This window comes from Trichomycterus rosablanca, chromosome 2 (assembly GCF_030014385.1).
Source record: "Trichomycterus rosablanca isolate fTriRos1 chromosome 2, fTriRos1.hap1, whole genome shotgun sequence".
Taxonomy (NCBI): domain Eukaryota; kingdom Metazoa; phylum Chordata; class Actinopteri; order Siluriformes; family Trichomycteridae; genus Trichomycterus; species Trichomycterus rosablanca.
This window is the reverse complement of record NC_085989.1, coordinates 23,142,796-23,156,842: the sequence shown is the minus strand read 5'-3', so window position 1 is coordinate 23,156,842 and position 14,047 is coordinate 23,142,796. Positions and strand designations below refer to the sequence as shown.

The 14,047-nt window shown below is 39.1% G+C and overlaps 1 protein-coding gene across 4 annotated transcripts in view; it reads left to right on the top strand.

The window, feature by feature from the left end:
- tnrc18 (trinucleotide repeat containing 18) overlaps positions 1-14,047 on the top strand; it is an 81,168-nt gene that overhangs the window by 58,615 nt on the left and 8,506 nt on the right. For 2 of the 4 annotated variants that reach the window (XM_063012775.1, XM_063012759.1), the window contains exons 21-26: positions 3,184-3,325; positions 3,877-3,994; positions 6,813-6,888; positions 9,428-9,536; positions 10,086-10,202; positions 10,429-10,587. In XM_063012775.1, the coding sequence (XP_062868845.1) occupies positions 3,184-3,325; positions 3,877-3,994; positions 6,813-6,888; positions 9,428-9,536; positions 10,086-10,202; positions 10,429-10,587 (721 nt within the window). Of the gene's footprint in view, positions 1-3,180; positions 3,326-3,876; positions 3,995-6,812; positions 6,889-9,427; positions 9,537-10,085; positions 10,203-10,428; positions 10,588-14,047 lie in introns of all 4 variants that reach the window. The other 2 variants (XM_063012766.1, XM_063012750.1) reach the window with 1 other exon arrangement.

The window sequence follows — 14,047 nt, the reverse complement described above, 5'->3', positions numbered from 1 at the left end:
CATATCATTAAAACCACCTACTTGTTTCTACACTCACTGTCCATTTTATCAGCTCCACTTACCATATAGAAGCACTTTGTAGTTCTACAATTACTGACTGTAGTCCATCTGTTTCTCTGCATGCTTTGTTAGCCCCCTTTCATTCTGTTCTTCAATGATCAGGACCCCCACAGGACCACCACAGAGTAGGCATTATTTAGGTGGTGGATCATTCTCAGCACTGCAGTGACACTGGTTTGATGGTGGTGTGTTAGTGTGTGTTGTGCTGGTATGATTGGATCAGACACAGCAGCGCTGATGTAGTTTTTAAATACCGTGTCCACTCACTGTCCACTCTCTTACCTAGTTGGTCCACCTTGTAGATGTAAAGTCAGAGACGATCGCTTATCTATTGCTGCTGTTTGAGTTGGTCATCTTCTAGACCTTCATCAGTGGTCACAGGACGCTGCCCACGGGTGCTGTTAGCTGGATGTTTTTGGTTGGTGGACTATTCTCAGTCCAGCAGTGACAGTGAGGTGTTTAAAAACTTCATCAGTGCTGCTGTGTCTTATCCACTCATACCAGCACAACACACACTAACACACCACCACCATGTCAGTGTCACTGCAGTGCTGAGAAAGATCCACCACCTAAATAATACCTGCTCTGTAGTGGTCCTGTGGGGTCCTGACTATTGAAGAACAGCATGAATGGGGGCTTACAAAGCATGCAGAGAAACAGATGGACTACAGTCAGTAATTGTAGAACTACAAAGTGCTTCTATATGGTAAGTGGAGCTAATAAAATGGACAGTGAGTGTAGAAACAAGGAGGTGGTTTTAATGTTATGGCTGATCAGTGTATACTACAACAAAAAATTGTGGATATCCCAATATAACTGGCAGCAATGATACACATTACAATTATAATAGTCATTCTAACCTGCAGGTTTATTTTTCCTTTTTATATATGTATTTCTTTTTACCCTTTACAATAATATGTATTACTATTATGTATACATATCATGTAGTTTTATTGGCCTATATTGTTAAAAAAAAATAGGTGGTCAATTGTAATAAATGTGATTTTTCATTAGTGAGTGAAACTTTATGCTTTTCTTTCCTAGTATTTTTACTACTGCCAGTAACTTTCTTATTAATATTGCCAAATGCAACTACCTTTGATGCATTACCTCACACACTGCATACAGATGAAAGGCCAGAAGATAAATATTTAAATACTTAATATTTGTAAGAGGTGGGAAGGGTTTAATGGACATCGGAGTGAGGGATTAACAATTTGACCTGTCAGGTTGAATACTGCTGAAAAACACTGGGAATTTGAATGTGCTTAGTCAGGCGTGACCTGCTTTTCAGTGCTGTGCAGGTTTGCTTCTAATAAAAGCAGAATGAAATGGAGAAGCCAGTCTAATTGGACTGCACATTTAGTCTGAGGCTGAATGAAGTAAACCATTTCTTGCCCTATCCTTTTACCTGCTACCTTATTTATCTGTTTTTGTAGACGTTTATTTTTTTCCATGAAAAAGTAAATGTGGCCTGCAATTTATCATTTGACCAACTGGCACATTATTTATGTACAAATCAAAAGTTTCATTGTAGTTCACAAATGTTCTTCTGCTCCCTGGGTGGTTCTGGCATTTATGTAGAATTATTTAACTATAGCATTCGGGGCTTGCCAGTTTTTCTTAATAGGTTTAACAATCGTTTCTCACCCCAAAAGGTTTCATAGCTGGAAACCAGTGGCTCAGTGGCATACAAATCCATGATTTCCCATTTGGCGTGTCTTTCCATTGCTGTGTAATTTGTACCATATCAAAATGCACATGCTGAATGTGGCTGCTACTCCTGTGAAATACGAGAAGTCTCGAAGAAGGGCGTTTGGATGGAACTGGAAACAATGCAGAGCACGGGGAGGGCAACAGTGAGCTAAATTAATTGTTGTACTGCACAGTAAACACAGCAGTCTTTATTAATGAGGAGCAGAATTAAAGACCAATCACTTAATTATTTTAGTTGTAGAGTTTTTATTTTAATGTATTTTATTAAAAATGTTAGTAAAACCCTGGTACCTGAACAAATGTTTTTGGATGTACTGCAGACCAGCATATTAATTAAGATATATAATCAACACTGAAAAAAAATTTTTGCCACAAAATTAGCAACAACCCTGTGTTTTAAATTGGATTTGAAAGGAAAATTATGTAAATGGCAAGAAGTACAGTCCTAATTGATTTGAACTTTTAAGCAATAGAGCACGAGAGGGAGCGTGCTGAGGGGGGGTGCCGTAGATCATCACAACCATGGTGTTATTTACCATAACACACAACCTCGCGTGTTCTAATGCTTTCATAGAGATCTTACAAGATAACTAAGCTTTAATACTGGCAATACCTTCTGCCAAAAAGTAGTTTCACAACAAATGAGTTGTTGCTGTGCAACGGTAACAGTTCCCTAGCCTGTCTTAACATAGTAGGATACAAAAGCCATCTGGTTTATATAGCATACTACGAAGTAACAGTAGTTTGAAATTCTAAGTGCAAATAAAAGGACAAAAAATAAAATTCATTAGGAATTAAAAGAAAGAAATGAGGTTTTTTTTTTGTCGGGGTCATTGTGTTAATTTGTTTAGTAAGAAAAAAATGTTGCTCGGTTGAATGTGCATTGGCATCAAAGAGTCTGACTAGCTTCTCTGGGCTGTTTTGCATGGGTCATGTTCTACAATGAGCATTAAACTCCACTTTTTCTGTCAGCTAATGTCGGTCTCCAGTAGTGGGCTGCAGGTCAAATGCGCAAATACAAAACAACTAAGGTTTGTGTGCATAAAGCTCGTCATTGATTGGCAGTGCGTCACTCGTTACTTGGCAACATGTCAGCGAAGTTATACAGTTTCGGTGTGAAAAAGCTGTGCTGTTATCACAAATAATGACAGTTAGAATGCTTCTTAACCAATTACACTGTAAGTGCAAAAACTAAGTGTTGTATAAATCTACTTAATGAGTGCTTTACTTTTTAATGGTTCTGTCACAGGTACACATGTGAAATGAAGAAATAAAAACCTTACACAGTTTATTTAACCACAATATCAAAACCTCTGGATTTGGATTAGTAACTGTATGTTTTGCTGGTTCTGGTAGAAACTGAACTTTAAGTACTATGTTGACTGTTACTGCAAATTCCCCCAGCAGATCAGAGGAAAGGGTGGTGCTGTCAGTAAACTGATGGAGAGCATGGCTGCCGATGAGGACTTTGAGCCCAACCAGGACAGCAGCTTCTCAGAGGATGAGAACCCACTTCAGAATGTTCAGCCTGACAGACCCTGCACTCCTGGTGAATATACAAACACTTATAAGATCTTGTAAAATATCTTGGCTTTTGCTGAGATCTCGAGTTCAAATCAGGCGCCTGTACAGACACACGATTGGCTTATGTGTCTGTAAGGGGTAGGACATTGCCTGAAACAGGGATCCTTATTGCTGGGGCAGTTATGATCTCTGTTTACCAGTTAAGGACCTTCCCAAAGGGGCGTGTGTGTGGTTGGGGGGTGGGTTGACAAGATTGGTTCAAAAGGGGTAAAAAAAAAAAAATTGGTGTCATGTCGACCCCTCTAGACTGAATTGCTTTTTAAAAAAAGCTAAAATAATGGGTTTTTTTCCTTGCCCCAGATGGCTTTGGGGGGCAGTACATGGGAATCATTTCACGCCCACTCTTGTTTTAATCCAGCATTTAAACTCTACCATTTGAATAAAATCAATTCTCACACTCCATAGATTCCTGTAATTGCACCTGAAATTTATCTCATGAACTGTCCCCGGCTTTTAAATGGATTTAATTGTCAGTGTATAGATCCAGGTTGACTTTTTTTCCCTTTTTCTGTGCAGCTCCTCATAACTGTGTGCTTAATAAGGATGAGCTGCAGGACGGACTGCGTGTGCTCATTCCCATGGATGACAAGCTACTCTATGCTGGCCATGTCAACACTGTCCATTCACCCGACATGTAAGTGTCTTTCACCCATACGTGCAAACTTGCCTTAGTCACATTACCATGCTTTCCTTTCTTTTACTTTTTTTATCTGCTTTTACTTTGACCTCATTTCACCATTGCTGGTATGCAAATTAGTTTTGGAATAACATTCTCAGGTTAACGCACTCAGGTGGCGCAGCGGTAAATTACTCACTAACACTGGGATCCATGATTATGGGAACTAGAATAAAGCATTCATAACCAGGAAAAAGCAGTACTAAAAATGAAATGGAAAAACCCTGTTGACTAAGCCTATTTTTGAAAGGGAAATAACTCTTACATTTTAATAATAAATAACTAATACATTTTAGGGTTTTAAACTCACTGCATGCTGTACACATGGTAAATAACAGTCAGCCCTAATGTTATGTGGGTGGCATGGTGACTAAGTGGGTAGCACTGTCGCCTCACAGCAAGAAGGTTCTCCCCGTGCCTGTGTGGGTTTACTCCCGGTGCTCCGGTTTCCTCCCACAGTCCAAAGACATGCAAGTGTGGTGAATTGGAGATACAAGATTGTCCATGACTGTGTTCGATATAACCTTGTGAACTGATAAATCTTTGTGTAATGAGTAACTACCGTTCCTGTCATGAATGTAACCAAAAGTGTAAAACATGACGTTAAAATCCTAATAAACAAATAAAATAAATAAGTTACACAAGTCCACTAACATTGGGATCCATGATTCTGGGGACTAGAATAAAGCATGCCTAACCAGGAAAAAGCAGTGCTAAAAAAAATACAAATGAAATGTAAAAAAACTCCTGTTCACTTAGCCCATTTTTTAAAGGAAAATAACTTTAATTACATTATTAGGGTTTAAAACTCACTGCATGCTGTTCACATGGTAAATAACAGTCGGCCTTAATGTTATGTGATTTCACTGGTAATTAGATTATTATGATGTATAATCATTGTTTAAGTTAGTAATTACCATCATCTAAGGGCAATTATTGTTGGTTTTTGATTGGTGGGCAGGTCTGCATTTATTACTTATATTCCACTTAAAATATAATTAAGAAATACAATGTAGGGTTATACTAATTCTAAAATGTATGAATTGTTTATAAATGTTCTGTATGATTTATAATAAAAAAACAATTAAATTTGAGAGAAAAAAATGTTTTCTATAGGCCTCAGACCTTTTGGGGGAGGTTGATAAGAAGTGGCCGCAGATTGGACATGTGTTTGAGGGTGCGTGTGGTGACCAGTCTATCTTTGATTAGATCGCGGGTTGTGTAAGAAGCAGCAGATTCACAGTCGGAAACTGGAAATTAAGGGGGAAAAAATTATTTTAAAAAATCCTCCAGAAACAGTGATGCTTTTCTTTTTGACTCTATTTTTGTAGGATTTACTATTTATTCTATTTTGGAATCACAGTTTCCAGTTCTCTGTAGCATGATTTTCTAATTATAGGACATTATTAGACATTCTTCTGTAAAGCATTAAGGAACCATTATTTAACTATGTTAAGTAGAGCCTCATGCCCAGTGTGCACCCTTTCCTATTGTGGAGCAGCTGGTGTAAATTTTCCCTGAGCCTCCAGACACGAGCCATCAGTTGTTTCTAGAAACGTGCCTACCCCCTCAAGCTGGCTCTGGGGAGTTTAAGGGGGAGGCAAGGGCACCCATCACCAGGCAGGCCCATGTCTCAGTAATAGGACTGCCACTCACTGACAGGCAGGTCTGACAGCTAGCTCTGGGTCATGCTGAAGCTGTGAGTACCCTTATGTATCCAGATCCAGAATAAGTCCTTCTCTGACCATCAGAATTTTTAAACTGCTCACACTGCTACACACACACACAGGAATGATTTAAAGAGACCAGGAATCTCCCATTGTGTAAGCTGGCCTCTTGTACCTCAAAAATGAACAAAATCTAATTACTACATGAATACTCTTTATATTGCAAGACTGCCAAACTACTACTTGGTACAGGAACAACATATTTGAGGTCTAAAAACAGTCCTCTAATTTTAGAGTCTTTAGAATCATAACTGCCCACACAGTGACTCAGTCTGGTACTCATTTTTGACAGTTATATTAAAAATAATATAAAATCAAATATTTCCCCACTATGGTAAATTTAGCAAGTAACTAAATTCCTCTGATGGATGTGTTAACTTGTGCAAAGGTCAAATTTTATTTATCTATTTTTTTTTTCTTAAATAAGGCTGTAAAGGTGGCTATAAAGTCCACCTTTATCAGACTACATAAAAAGACAACACTGGTAATACCTTGCCTGTCTAAACCAGCCTGTTTTTCTAACCACAGAAGAGATCAGTTTCTTTTGCCAATGACTATTAGCCTATGTATTCTAAAAAACACTGGCAAAATGATGTTCTCGAGCTCAATGTTCAAGGGAAATTAGTGTAGAAAGCTAGGGTCATTGAATCTTTGAAATAAAGGCCTGCTGTGACTGTCTACTCCTTCTGTGTTGTTTGGATTGCTTCAGCTCTCCCATTCCCTAGTGGTTAAATCCTATTTGTTCTTCCAACATGCTCTATTTAGTTTTTTTCTCTCCTCCTTTAAGTACTTCATGTACCATAACATTCATGGTCTATTCCTGTGAACGGATTTATTTTTATTCTACTGTTAATGTTCAGCAGACTTGTGGAAAATAAATCCCCATGAGAGGTCATTCAGCAGTGTACTGTACTCAGATTTAAGTGCCCTATACGGGTTATTGTTTTCATACGCATGCGTGTTCTGTGTTGCTGGAGCTGGTCACTTAGCAGCTGTGTCTCAGCTGTCAGGCAGGATGCATTCTAATAACTGTGCCTTGTGTGTTGCAGATACAGCGTGGTGGTTGAAGGCGAGCGAGGGAACAGGCCTCACATCTACTGCCTGGAGCAGCTGCTGCAGGAGGCGGTCAGTGCTGCACACTGTCCTTAACACTCACTAATGAGTTCCACACATGTAGCCCCGCACTCTGCGTCCAATACAGCAAGGATTAAACTTGCAGCATGACTAAAAGCAATATCTTTTAGAAAAGCAACTCTGGGCTGTCAGGAAAACTACCATACTGCCAAAATGCTGCAGTGCAGAGAAGACATATTACATATTTTCAAATAGGGTTCCATTTCTTGTACTTTTTTAAGAAGTTTTAAATACAGTCCCATTTTCTGCTCTTAAACTTGTCTTAATTAGGCCATATTTTTATTTACCAAGTGGATGCAGATGGGTTGTGTTTCAGCCACAGGGGCCTGTACAAGCTACTTTTAACTAATAGAGGATGCACACTGTTCTCACCACTTAATAAAGAGCCCCATGCATGGGAGGGCATGCACACGCTGACTTTAATTATGGCCAGATTTACATGCTGCATATCCAAAAGCAGTATCCACTGGATAGGCATGTTATATTTTACAAATTTTCCAAAAATTTTGAGCCGTTTTCCAAACTTCATTGTACAGTACAAAGCAGTTTATTAAATGAATACAAAACCATACATATTCTTTACACTTTAACAACATATTTGATATTTAACTTTACCACCTGTCTTTTGCTATTCTGGGATACATAATAATTAGGGCTGTTGTTAATCGCGTTAATTAACGCGATTAACGCATTACATTTTTAATCGCGATTTAAAAAAATTAATCGAGAATAAAATTTTTAATCAAACGATTTTTATTGGGCTATGTAAATGCCACTTTAAACATGCGTTACTGTGGTAATTTGCACTGCTTTAACACAGCAACATTGTTTATACTGTATAGCGATAACATGGCTTTCTCCAGTTTGCGGTCATGAGTAATTACTCCAGCTGCTGCTGCGAATGTAGGAGTGTTTTGAATGATCATTTTTGTTTTCAAAAAGCGTGAGAAAATCATCACTAGACAAAATTACAGTTATTAATTGATGCTTTAATATCATCTTTGGTCAAAGCACGCCTTTGTCTTGTTGGGCATCTGCGCGAACAAATACGCGTTACAGGCAAAATGAGCTCAGACTCAGTCTAACTTTATTTCAGAGAAATTTGGATGGAAAGCCCATGAACAATACAAAAACTGGTGTTAAATGGATCGCAATGGACTGTAGACGCTTTAACATAGTTAACGATGTGGGTCTACATGACGTTATATGTGTTGCATCTAGAAATGGTTCATTGTAGTACCCTGAGCACCTGTTTTCAGTGGCAGGGTTACGAACAGGAAAAGATTCTCACTTTTGCCAGATAATCTAAACAGACTTGTCATTTTAAATAACTGGCTGAAAGATGGGTAGCTGTTAACAACTCTATATAGGCATTGGGTGGCTTTCTAAAAATAATTTAGATTTAATCATTTTATTATAATTTTATTAATTTTTTTATTTTACTAAACACTTTCTTGCAATAAAAATGTGCATAACTGTTCAAATTTTGCTTAGTTATTTTTGCACTCGATTATTCACGATTAATTTGGTTCTTTAATCACGATTAATCTCAATTAAAATGCTCGGACACTTTTGGGCATATGGTTACTTGACATTTTTAATTTGCAAATTGATAGTTGATGTGTACTGTGACTCTAACTGGGCAAAATACTTGTTAAAGCAAGTGTTAAATGGCAAATACTTTCAATCTAAATACCCAAATACTGATGAATGTGGGCCCTATTTTCAATGCAATTGTTATTTTTGCTTAAATACATTTCATTTCACTTCACAAATGTGATTTTCAGACAAAAGCTTAAACTATGGCCTAGATGTAGAACAGTTAGACTCAAAGTGAGTAAGTTTAATACATGAATACATTTTTCACACCAAAGAACTACTTCAAAAAATTTCAATGCTCTGGTCACTTCTTCTGCATGCCCATAAAAATGGACACCTCTCTAATCAGATGCTCAAAATTAGCTGTTTAATTTTTTAGAATTGAGTCACACAGTCCCATTAATGGACCATGTTTAGATGAAATCTCAAAAAGCTTGAATGAATAATTTTTGACACTTTGACTATAAATCATAAATTCTAACTGTCAAGGCAGGTATAAATGTGGACGTTTCTGGACATGCTTAATTTTGTTTCCTGCATAAAAAGGACAAGCATGCATGTTAAATCCATAATTATTTAAAATAGATTGCTATAATGATTTGTTATTTTAAAATACTGATTAGGCTGTCTTTCATTTTTGAAAGCCAATTACTGACAGACACTAAAACTGCCTGTTATTACTGAGTATGCGTACTACATACACCTAAGTCTGTATTCATGCTGCTCACATAGCAACTTAACCTCATGCCATAAACATGTTTAGTTTTCTTAGATTTACTACATCTATAAGAAATCTTTTAATACAAAAAACTGCTGTTGTGTGAGTTATTCAACTTAAAATAAAATAGCCGGTTGCCCATGTCCACTGCATATAAGCTTGTCGCTTGTACAAATTGGTTGCTCATTGTTTTTCTCTGGCCACATTGTGCAGATTATTGATGTTAAACCCCCCTCTGTGAGATACCTGCCTCAAGGGACAAGAATCGCAGCCTATTGGAGCCAGCAATACCGCTGTCTCTACCCTGGGACCGTGGTTAGAGGTAAAACAGTCTCTATCTCACTGATCAATAAAACACTTTACACTTACAAATATAGTACACTCATTTTATAAAGAGACATTCTTCTCCACGTGGTGCCAAAAAATCACAAATATTTCAGGTTCTCTGTGTACTCAACCTTTGAGGGCAGAGCCTTGTTTAATTTTCTTTAATCTGGAGCTTTTAGCAGAGGCCAGCAGGCCTGCTGGAGGGGGTGGAAGAGTTCAGGGGCCCAGGGATGAATAATGATGTGGTTAACTTCATGCGGACCTCTACTTCAATTATTATTTATTTTCCCTCCCACTATGACTGGAGAGAACTACATGCCTGTCCAAAAGCCTCGTAAAGAGAGCCTGTAACCGCTGCTCCTGTCAGGGGATGAGTATAAAAAGGACCCTGTATGGAGCATGAAGACCCCCAAGAAGCGTCTTGAGAAATTGGTGGTTTCTGCCACTGGATGCTTATGTGTGGGTGGATCTCACCCAGTGGAAATGTAAACATGAGATAATGTATGCTTCTGCACATGAATTCTTCTCTGTGCCTTGCCTTCAGGAAGCCCTGACACGGACGAGCTAGATGACTTGATCACGGTGGAGTTTGATGATGGAGACACTGGCCGTATTCCGCTGTCACACATCAGACTGCTTCCTCCTGACTACAAGATTCAGTGTAAGTATTGATCACCTTTTAATTAGATTGAACAGCCCATATGAACATGCTATCTGACCTAAAGACTCTGCAGCTACTGATCCTGTTTGCTTTTGGAGTATTATGAAATGGGTTTTATTAGATCATTGCTGCATGACGCTGTATTAATAGTGTATCAAGCATGTTTATTAAATATTAACATTACATGCACATAGTAAAGGACGTTTTGTTTGCTGTTTTTGTGCAGGTGCCGAGCCATCACCTGCTCTTTTAGTGGCTAGCACTAAAAGGCGTGTCCGGAAGTGCAGTAAGGATGTTTCCGAGAGCAAAGAAACAAGCGCCACAAAGACAGACAATCCTGCTCCGAAGAGCAAAGGCAGGGGGAGAAAACCAAAACCTAAACCTGGTAATTTACTCTACTCGAAACCTTAATTCTACTAATAGCTGATTAAGGTAGCTCTGTACTTCCAAACATAATTTTAAGTAACAGGATATTTTGTTAAAAAGGCATGTCACGATTACTTAACCACTACATAGCTGATGTTAAAACCTGCTGCTAGTCTGTATGACCTAAAGTTGGGTTACAACATGATTAAAAAATGGTGAAAGCTCCAGAGCTGTCACAAAAGCTGAGATCATTTAATTGCATTATTACAACTGTGCATTCTTAACAGTTGTGCTAGATGTCATGCATAGCCTCCCTCAAGACAAATCTGGGGTTTAAAAGTGTCGTTAACATTCATTTTCTTTTCTTTTGATTAATCACCACAGGAGACACCACAAATTCATAAATAAATAGTACAATACACTGATCAGCCATAATATTAAAACCACCTCCTTGTTTCTACACTCACTGTCCATTTTATCAGCTCCACTTACCATATAGAAGCACTTTGTAGTTCTACAATTACTGACTGTAGTCCATCTGTTTCTCTACATGCTTTTTGGCCTGCTTTTACCCTGTTCTTCAATGGTCAGGACCTCCACAGAGCATGTATTATTTAGGTGGTGGATGATTCTCAGCACTGCAGTGACGATAACGGTGGTGGTGTGGTGGTGTGTTAGTGTGTGTTGTGCTGGTATGAGTGGATCAGACACAGCAGCGCTGCTGGAGTTTTTAAATACCGTGTCCACTCACTGTTCACTCTATTAGACACTCCTACCTAGTTGGTCCACCTTGTAGATGTAAAGTCAGAGACGATCGCTCATCTATTGCTGCTGTTTGAGTTGGTCATCTTCCAGACCTTCATCAGTGGTCACAGGACGCTGCCCACGGGGTGCTGTTGGCTGAATATTATTGGTTGGTGGACTATTCTCAGTCCAGCAGTGACAGTGAGGTGTTTAAAAACTCCATCAGCGTTGCTGTGTCTAATCCACTCATACCAGCACAACACACACTAACACACCACCACCATGTCAGTGTCACTGCAGTGCTGAGAATGATTCACCACCCAAATTATACCTGCTCTGTAGTGGTCCTGGGAGAGTCCTGACTATTGAAGAACAGCATGAAAGGGGGCTAACAAAGCATGCAGAGAAACAGATGGACTACAGTCAGTAATTGTAGAACTACAAAGTGCTTCTATATGGTAAGTGGAGCTGATAAAATGGACAGTGAGTGTAGAAACAATGAGGTGGTTTTAATGTTATGGCTGATGTATGGCTGTATATACAAATAAATGTGGGAGCTCTAGTGATGCAGTGGTCTAATGCAGGGATTCCTTTAACAGTCAATATTTATGTCAGATTATGATGATGAAGTCACAAATTAGTTGTATTTGTCTCTATCCATTAGAAATGCAAGCGGATATAGTATAATAGCTGTTGGCTGTCAACAAGAGATTAATCAGTATCTTTAATCACTATACAGTGTATCACAAAAGTGAGTACACCCCTCACATTTCTGCAGATATTTAAGTATATCTTTTCATGGGACAACACTGACAAAATGACACTTTGACACAATGAAAAGTAGTCTGTGTGCAGCTTATATAACAGTGTAAATTTATTCTTCCCTCAAAATAACTCAATATACAGCCATTAATGTCTAAACCACCGGCAACAAAAGTGAGTACACCCCTTAGTGAAAGTTCCTGAAGTGTCAATATTTTGTGTGGCCACCATTATTTCCCAGAACTGCCTTAACTCTCCTGGGCATGGAGTTTACCAGAGCTTCACAGGTTGCCACTGGAATGCTTTTCCACTCCTCCATGATGACATCACGGAGCTGGCGGATATTCGAGACTTTGCGCTCCTCCACCTTCCGCTTGAGGATGCCCCAAAGATGTTCTATTGGGTTTAGGTCTGGAGACATGCTTGGCCAGTCCATCACCTTTACCCTCAGCCTCTTCAATAAAGCAGTGGTCGTCTTAGAGGTGTGTTTGGGGTCATTATCATGCTGGAACACTGCCCTGCGACCCAGTTTCCGGAGGGAGGGGATCATGCTCTGCTTCAGTATTTCACAGTACATATTGGAGTTCATGTGTCCCTCAATGAAATGTAACTCCCCAACACCTGCTGCACTCATGCAGCCCCAGACCATGGCATTCCCACCACCATGCTTGACTGTAGGCATGACACACTTATCTTTGTACTCCTCACCTGATTGCCGCCACTCATGCTTGAGACCATCTGAACCAAACAAATTAATCTTGGTCTCATCAGACCATAGGACATGGTTCCAGTAATCCATGTCCTTTGTTGACATGTCTTCAGCAAACTGTTTGCGGGCTTTCTTGTGTAGAGACTTCAGAAAAGGCTTCCTTCTGGGGTGACAGCAATGCAGACCAATTTGATGTAGTGTGCGGCGTATGGTCTGAGCACTGCCAGGCTGACCCCCCACCTTTTCAATCTCTGCAGCAATGCTGACAGCACTCCTGCGCCTATCTTTCCAAGACAGCAGTTGGATGTGACGCTGAGCACGTGCACTCAGCTTCTTTGGACGACCAACGCGAGGTCTGTTCTGAGTGGACCCTGCTCTTTTAAAACGCTGGATGATCTTGGCCACTGTGCTGCAGCTCAGTTTCAGGGTGTTGGCAATCTTCTTGTAGCCTTGGCCATCTTCATGTAGCGCAACAATTCGTCTTTTAAGATCCTCAGAGAGTTCTTTGCCATGAGGTGCCATGTTGGAACTTTCAGTGACCAGTATGAGAGAGTGTGAGAGCTGTACTACTAAATTGAACACACCTGCTCCCTATGCACACCTGAGACCTAGTAACACTAACAAATCACATGACATTTTGGAGGGAAAATGACAAGCAGTGCTCAATTTGGACATTTAGGGGTGTAGTCTCTTAGGGGTGTACTCACTTTTGTTGCCGGTGGTTTAGACATTAATGGCTGTATATTGAGTTATTTTGAGGGAAGAATAAATTTACACTGTTATATAAGCTGCACACAGACTACTTTTCATTGTGTCAAAGTGTCATTTTGTCAGTGTTGTCCCATGAAAAGATATACTTAAATATCTGCAGAAATGTGAGGGGTGTACTCACTTTTGTGATACACTGTATATTAAGAGTTTGAAACATTCTACTTGTGTCTTTGTGTTTCCTCTGTTTTTTTCTGATTTGGGACCCTGTTAAGGCAGTTTTCTGTTCTGCACCAGCTATTTCTATCTAAGCCCTAGAACCCACTGCTATTCTGATGAGAGTAAAGTGATTATACAGAATAATAAATAAATAATTTAATAATTTAATTACATTTTAATGATCAGTTAGGGATACATTAAAAATATATCAAGTCAGCAGTACTGGAATTAAATCAATGTATGTGACAGGTGAATGAAATAATAGTGATGAGGAAAATATCACAACAGGGACAAAGTTGTAGTTCATTACATTTATGTAGGTCATGTGTTGTGCTGA